The sequence below is a fragment of the Otolemur garnettii genome, unplaced genomic scaffold, assembly GCF_000181295.1.
Source record: "Otolemur garnettii isolate 467f Iridium unplaced genomic scaffold, OtoGar3 scaffold00112, whole genome shotgun sequence".
Classification (NCBI taxonomy): domain Eukaryota; kingdom Metazoa; phylum Chordata; class Mammalia; order Primates; family Galagidae; genus Otolemur; species Otolemur garnettii.
Window position 1 is genome coordinate 518,759 of NW_003852507.1, and position 7,992 is coordinate 526,750.

General features: G+C 40.6%; 1 protein-coding gene across 4 annotated transcripts in view; it reads left to right on the top strand.

Annotated features, from left to right (window-relative positions):
* SSH2 (slingshot protein phosphatase 2) overlaps positions 1-7,992 on the top strand; it is a 306,592-nt gene that overhangs the window by 259,046 nt on the left and 39,554 nt on the right. For 3 of the 4 annotated variants that reach the window (XM_003797117.2, XM_023517480.1, XM_023517481.1), the window contains one exon: positions 4,330-4,524. In XM_003797117.2, coding sequence (XP_003797165.1) covers positions 4,330-4,524 — 195 coding nt within the window. The remainder of the gene's footprint in view (positions 1-4,329; positions 4,525-7,992) is intronic. The other variant, XM_023517482.1, reaches the window with a different exon arrangement.

The following is a 7,992-nucleotide window of genomic DNA, read 5'->3' on the forward strand; positions in this document are numbered from 1 at the left end:
GCTATTTTTTTGTTGCAGTTCAGCTGGGGCTGCGTTTGAACCCGCTATCCTCAGTATATGGGGCCAGTGCCCTGACCGCTGAGCCACAGGTGCTGCCCAATATTTTGTATATTTAAACTGTTATTCTCTTCTTCCAGATTATCTAAAAAAAAATGATCTAATATAACCAGGGAATGATGTGACTAGGATTCAGATGCCAGTCAAGGATTTGAATTTCAGGTTCTCATTCAGCTGCCTGTTGTGTAGTAGAAGTGCCCTTCAGGAGAGGAATGTAGAGTAGGCAAGCAAAATAAGAAATAAAGGAGCCATTAAAAAGGGGGGTGACCCTTAAAAGATGCCAGGGAAGCGGCACCTGTGGCCCAGTGCCAGCCACGTACACCGAGGCTGGAGGGTTCCAGTCCAGCCCGGGCCAGCTAGAGCAACAATGACAACTGCAACAGAAGAATGGCCAAGTGTTGTGGCGGGCGCCTGTGGTCCCAACTACTTGAGAGGCTGAGGCAGGTGAATCACTTTAGCCCAAGAGTTTGAGGTTGCTGTGAACTGTGATGCCACAGCACTCTACCGAGGGTGACAATTTGAGACTCTGTCTCAAAAAAAAAAAAAAAAAGACTCCAGGGAGATAATCTACCCCTGAATACACAGAATTGGTAGGATTGAGGTGAGTGGAGTCTTAAAACTCACTAAATAAGTAATTGTCTTATCATTTCCTATAGTAAGTGAAGTAGGACAGAGTTTCAGGTCATGTGTTTGGACCAGATTTTTAGATTTAGGGCATATTTTGCAAGTAAATCTCTTATGGAAAACTTATGAACTCCTTTGACTAAGTAAGGCCCAGTTAAAGGCAACTGATTTATCTACTACCAAATTATCAAGTAAAACCAAGCAGCTGTAAGTACTATAAATGACAGTGTTTTCGGGTGCGTTTTTGGGAGAAGTACAGAATAGTCTTAATTCACGTAATAACTTTAGATCAGGTTTGACATTCTAAAGTAGACTGACTGGTCCTAGCTCTAGTAGTTTATCACAGAATAAACTTTTTTTGGTGTGCCTTATGGGGAGTAGTGAATTGAAAACCCACAAGGAAAAAAAATAGATGATCAAAGCAGCATTTAGACCAGGTGTTTCCTTCACAGGAAGATAGTTACTGCAGCCTCCTAGGAAGTCCTGTGCACCTGAACTATCTGAGGGTAACTAGGCTGTGAGTGTATTTTTTAGGGTAGTGGCACCAGGCTTTATGGCATATAGTTTTTTTGTTTTGGTTTTGGTTTTTGGTTTTGTTTTGTTTTGTTTTGTTTTTTGCAGTTTTTGGCCAGGGCTAGGTTTGAAACCACCACTTCCAGCATATGGGGTCAGTGCCCTATTCCATTGAGCCACAGGCACCACCCTATGGCATATGCTTTTGAAGCATGTTTCCTAGATGAAGAAAACATGCCTTGCATATCCTCTACATTACATGAAGCTGGCCCTTACCTTTGAATCCATATATTGTAATTAAAATTTTTGCTGAACATTTGGCTTACTTTGAATAGTAGAAAGCTTTTTTTTTCTTTTTTTAATCTATCTTTTTCTCCCTCCCCTAGCCTTAGGCAATAAATAGACAATATTATTACTTTCTGTGACTTTGTTTTACAAAAAATGTTTCCCTAATTAAAATGCACTAGCTCATTTTTCCCTTACTAATTTGGTAAAACAAAAATTTAATTTACAGTATTAGTTGGGTGTGGTGGCTCACACCTATAATCCTAGCACTCTGGGAGGCTGAGGTGGGTGGATCCCCTGAGCTCAAGAGTTGGAGACCAGCCAGAGCAAGAGCAAGACCCCCCCCTTCCCTCTACTAAAATAAAAGTCCCAGCTACTTGAGAGGCTGAGCCCAACCAAGAGTTTGAGGTTGCTGTGAGCTATGACACCAGGGCACTCTACCCAGGCAACAGAGGAAACTCTTTTTTTAAAAAAAAAAATCACATTATTAAATTTTAATTTAAATTATTATAAGAGATTGACAAAGGTTCGAGGAACAGACACTGTCTTATACAATTGGTAAAAGAATAAACTGGAGCAACACTTCTGGAGAATGATTTGCCAACATGACTTATCATTTTGCATGGCCTTTGGCTAGTATACTACTTCTAAGAATTTACCCAAATATAACCATGAATGTCAGCAAAGATTTTAGCTATAAGAATGTTCATCAGTGTTCTAATAACAGCAAAAAGTGAAAAACAATTTAACTGTCTGTAAAATAGGAATTAATTAAATTGTGGTACATCTGTGTTATTGAATTTTATACAGTCATTAAGAATGATCTAGTTGAAGAATATTGACATGGAAAGATAGGGATGACAGGCTGTAAAGTAAAAGCAATTATAAATGGTATACTAAAATATGGTCATACCTTTGATTATTTAAGATTTCCAACACTTTGAGAGGCCAAGGTGGGAGGATTGCTTGAGGCTAGAAGTTTTGAGACAAGCCTCGGCAATACGGCAAAACCCCAACTCTACCAAAAAAAAAAAAAATTAGCCAGACATGATGGGGTACACCAGTAGTTCCAGGTACTTAGGAGACTGAGGTGGGAGGATTGCTTGAGCCCAGGAGATCAAGGATACAGTAAACTGTTATCAGATTACTTCACTCTAGGCTGGGTGAGAGAGAGGTCTTAACAACAAATAAATAAAGAGCTAGGCATGCTAGCTCACGCCTGTAATCCTAGCACTCTTGAGAGGCTGAGGCAGGTAGATTGCTTGAGCTCATGAGTTCAAGACCAGCCTGAGCAAAAGCAAGACCCTGTCTCTAAAAAGTAGCCAGGCTGGCTCAGCACCCGTAGCACAGTGGTTACAGCACCAGCCACATACACGGAAGTTGGCAAGTTTGAACCCAGCTGGGCTAGCTAACCAACAATGACAACTGTAACAAAAAATAGCCAGACATTGTGGCAGGCGCCTGTAAGTCCCAGCCATTTGGGAGGCTGAGGCAGGAGAATTGCTTGAGCCCAAGAGTTTGAGGTTACTGTTAACTGTGACGCCATAGCACTCTACTGAGGGCAACATAATGAGACTCTGTCTCAAAAAAAAAAAAAGGAGCTGAGTGTTGTGGCAGATACCTGTAGTCCCAGCTAGTCCGGAGGCTGAGGCAGGAGAATCGCTTAAGCTCAGGAGCTGGAGGTTGCTGTGAGCTGTGACACACAGTGCTCTACCAAGGGTGACAAAGTGAGACTCTATCTCAAATAAATAAATAAATAAATAAAACAAAAAGTTCATTGCCTATACACAATGACCAGTACAAAGACCTATACTAAAACCCTAACTGGATATTTTTGGGTGGTTAGGATTACAGGATATTTCTGTTTGTTGTCTGAAGTTCCTAATTTTCTAATGTGTGCATGGATCACTTTTGTGATGAGGGAAAAATTTTTTAAAGCCATTTTTAAGAAAAAGATGTAAATAACTTGGCCACAAAATTCTTTCATACTCAGTGTCTTAGGAGAAAGACATTAGTTTATAACTAATAAGACATTTCACTCAACAAACACTAATTGAGCTCCAGTTATGCCCTAGGCATTCTTTTAGGCACTTGACATCCATCAGTCAAACAAAACATAGAAAGGTCCTTGCTCTTGTATAACTTATTTCCTGGCATTTCTGGCTTAAGTTTTTCCCAATTATATAATCAAAAAGGTACTTTTTCTATTTTGTTTACCATTCTTGGGGTTTTTTGGTTGAAAGTCAAAGGTTTAATTAGTCTCAGAATAACCAGAGCTGTTCTTAGAGAGTAGCTCATGTGTATGAATAAATAGTTTAAAGAAAATAGGAGACAAAGCTAGCAAGAATGGAAAATGTCATTAGATCAGTACTTCCTGGACATTAAAGGACATGCCCTCAAGGCTTAAGGACATCTATCTCTGATCTGTGTGGAGCCTCTAAAAATCAGAGAGAGTGTATGCTGTAACATGATTCTGTGCTAAGAGAAGCATATCTTTATATAGTAAATTATTGAGATCTCTAGTTTTCTAATGATCTAGCACAGCTATCACCTGGTTCCAACTATCAGATTATGCACTCCCAAACCTATTTCTTCACTGGTGAGTTGTCAGTTCCCCTTCCTCCCCTAACCTCCTCTCTACCATAATGATGTATCATATCTTTCAGCAAATAGTCTATTGCTATGGGTAGATCATATGATATGATCGCAATAGAGAATCTTGAATTTCAAGGTATATTTTCTCTAGATGCCAATTCTATAGAACTAAAAATCAGGAGAGTTCAATACACATGGATTACTGGCCTTTTGGTACCCCTCAGTTCCGTGCTCATTTCCCATCATATCTTTCAGGTCTGCACTACAGAGTTTACACAAGGCTTGTGAAGTGGCCAGAATGCATAACTACTACCCAGGCAGCCTCTTTCTCACTTGGGTGAGTTACTATGAGAGCCATATCAACTCAGACCAATCCTCAGTCAATGAATGGAACGCTATGCAGGATGTGCAGTCCCATCGGCCTGACTCTCCAGCTCTCTTCACCGACATGTGAGTTTGCTAAAGCTTATGGAGGCCCTCTCTCTTGTGTCCTAGGGAGATAGGGAGCATGTTCATCCCTAACTTCTTCTCTTGGAGAATTAATCTTACCTACTGATGTCAGTCACTGTCTACACAACATACCTGCCATACATAAAGAATCCTATTTATTCTTGGCCGGGCACAATGGCACATGCCTGTAATCCTAGCGCTCTGAGAGGCCAAGGCAGGTGGATTACCTGAGCTCACAGGTTCGAGACCAGCCTGAGCAAGTGTGAGACCCCCATCTCTAAAAATTAGCTGGATGTTGTGGCGGGTGCCCATAGTCCCAGCTACTAAAACAAGAGAATCGCTTGCACCCAGGTGTTTGAGGTTGCTGTGAGCTGTGACACCATGGCACTCTACCAAGGGCAACAAAGTAAGACTCTGTCTCAAATTTTTTTTTTTAATTAAATTTAAGAAAAGAATCCTATTCTTTCTGTTGCCTACAAAGACCTGAGCAGTTTCACCCCTGACTCAGTAAAATTTCCATAATCAAGAAATGCAATGCCATAAAATTCCATTATTCAGATTCTACTAGTTTGGAAGTTGAGTGGAGTTGGGCTGATATTTGTATTTGCATGTGAAAGAAGCATTTGGGCTGATATTTGTATTTGCATGTGAAAGAAGCATTTGGTAAGCAAATTAATGATGTAGAGAAGCTTTTAGAGAGATATTTATAATACTTTGGAAAACAAGTTGTTTCCAGTTAACTTAAAATAAAGCCTAAGTTGGCAAGGTACTTTTAAAATTTTAAAAAAGTTAATATTTTATCATTCAGGTGTCTTACTCTGCTCCACCTTTTTCTTGTTAAATCCTTGTCAGTAAGATTTATCACCCTCACGTACTATGAGTTGGATGAAGGCCTACAGTGAAGTTGATGTTTATTTCCTTTTTTAGTCTTATGTGTTGAAATTTCTATGACTATTTTGGAAATTTTTTTACACTTAGTTCCTGCTTTGGAAATTATTCAGGATGTTTATTTTGCTCTGAGTTGGTCTTTCTGCACTTCCAAGGTATTCCACGGCTAGAATAGAAGATCAGCTACTTAGTATCTGACCTCATTAGCAGGATTCTCCTTCTGATTCCTAAAGTGCCAAAACAGTTTATGATTTTTTTTAAAAAGGTGTAATTTAGATAATAATCTAATAAGATAAATGCTTTTTACAAGAAAAGGTGAAATTCCCAAGAATTGTGTGAAAGGAACAACTAGAAAAGCAATGGAATCTTCTTTGAACACAGTGTTATTGGTGCTAAAACCTCTTTTTTAGTAGCCCTGTTCCTTTCAGGATCTCACAATAACTAAAATGATAAGGATTCATGGGACATTTCATTGGTGACTTAATGCTTTATAGCTGGTTGACGGGTTTCAGAGGAATAGATGTCTCATCTAGCTCAGAAGAGCACATTTTAAACCAGACTTACATGACAGAGAGAAATCATTTTTCCTGATTTTACTAAAAAAGATTTGGAAACTATACACACACACACACACAAAGATTCCTCATAATCTCCGTATATCACTAAGAAGAAAAACCTAAAATAATCCCTGGCACATGGTAGAGACTCATTAAATGTTAGTTTTTAGTATGTACAGTATAATTCCAATTTTAAGATATATTTAATAAATATTCATCTATTCATATAAAAAGATATATGGGAGCTGTAGGCTAGAGTATTAATAACAACTGTCTCTGGAATTTTCAGTGATTGTCATTTTCTTTCTATTTTTATGTATTTTCCAAATTTTTCTCCAGCAAAATTGAGAGGAAAATATGTGTTTGTGTGTGTCATAATGCTTTTTCCATTCCCTTCTCCTCCTGAAGTTGGCTGGAAAAGCCTATGAAAGAATGCTGAGAATGGCTCAGCGCCTGTGGCTCAAGCAGCTAAGGCACCAGCCACATACACCTGAGCTGGTGGGTTCAAATCCAGCCCGGGCCTGCCAAACAACAATGAAGGCTGCAACCAAAAAATAGCTGGTCGTTGTGGCAGGCGCCTATAGTCCCAGCTACTTGAGAGACGGGGGCAGGAGAATCACTTGAGCCCAAGAGTTGGAGGTTGCTGTAAGCTGTGATGCAACAGCACTCTACCCAGGGCGACAGCTTGAGGCTCTGTCTCAAAAAAAAAAAAAAGAGTGTTAAAAGGGTAGGGCACCAGCCCCATATACTGAGGGTGGCGGGTTCAAACCCGGCCCTGGCCAAACTGCAACATATACAGGGTGCTGGCCTCATATTCCAAGGGTCGTGGGCTCGACCCTGGCCCTGGCCAAACTGCAACAAAAAATAGCTGGGTGTTGTAGCCGGTGCCTGTGGTCCCAGCTGCTTGGGAGGCTGAGGCGGGAGAATCACTTAAGCCTAGGAGTTGGAGGTTGCTGTGAGCTGTGATATCACGGCACTCTACCAAGGGTGATAAAGAGAGACTCTGTCCCTAAAAAGAAAAAGCCTGGCGTTTTGTTGGGCACCTGTAGTCCCAGCTACTCGGGAGGCTAAAGCAGGAGAATGGCTTGAGCCCAGAGGTTAGAGGTTGCTATGAGCTGTGATGCCACAGCACTGCTTGAGGCTCTGTCTCAAAAAAAAAAAAAAAAGAATGTTAAAAAAAAAGAATGCTGAGAATATAGGAAGAATGTGCCCCAAATGGGCTTAAGTGTTCCACTGTAACTAGTTTATACAATAGAACCTCCATAGTTGACTGTCTCCCTATATTGACCATCTCCTTAAGTTGACCTAATTTTCATAGACTGGACATGCACCACATGTACACATCAGTGCAGTAGGCCTAGTTCCTTACACTGACCACCTCTAAATGTTGACCAGTTTGTTAACTCCCTTGGGTAGTCAACTTACAGAGGTTCTACTGTATTTTATTTTATTTATTTTTTATTTTCTTTTTCGAGACAGAGTCACAAGCTGTCACCCGGGGTAGAGTGTTGTAGTGTCACAGCTCACAGTAACCTCAAACTCTTGGGCTTAAATGATTCTCTTGCCTCATCCTCCCAAGTAGCTGGGAATACAGGTGCCCACCACAATGCCGGGCTATTTTTTTGTTATAGTTGTTATTGTTGTTTGGCAGACCCAGGCTGGATTTGAATCCGCCAGCCCCAGTGTATATGGCTGGTACCCTAGCCGCTGAGCTATAGACGCTGAGCCAGTTCTACTGTATTTTAAAATCCAAGGAATGGAGAAGGGTATATGGTGTACATCAGGTGCTATGCCAGGCTCCTTATGCATAGTATCTCATTTAATCCTAAGACTCTCATGAGGCCAGGCCTGATGGCTCACAGCTATAGTCCCAGCAGTTTGGAGAACTGAGGCAGGAGGATTGTTTGAGCCCAGATGTTTGAGGCTGCAGTAGTCTATGATTGGGCCACTATACTCCAGTCTGGGCAAAAGAACAAGACCCCATTTCCTAAGGAAAAAAGAACTTTTTTTTTTTTTTTGAGAC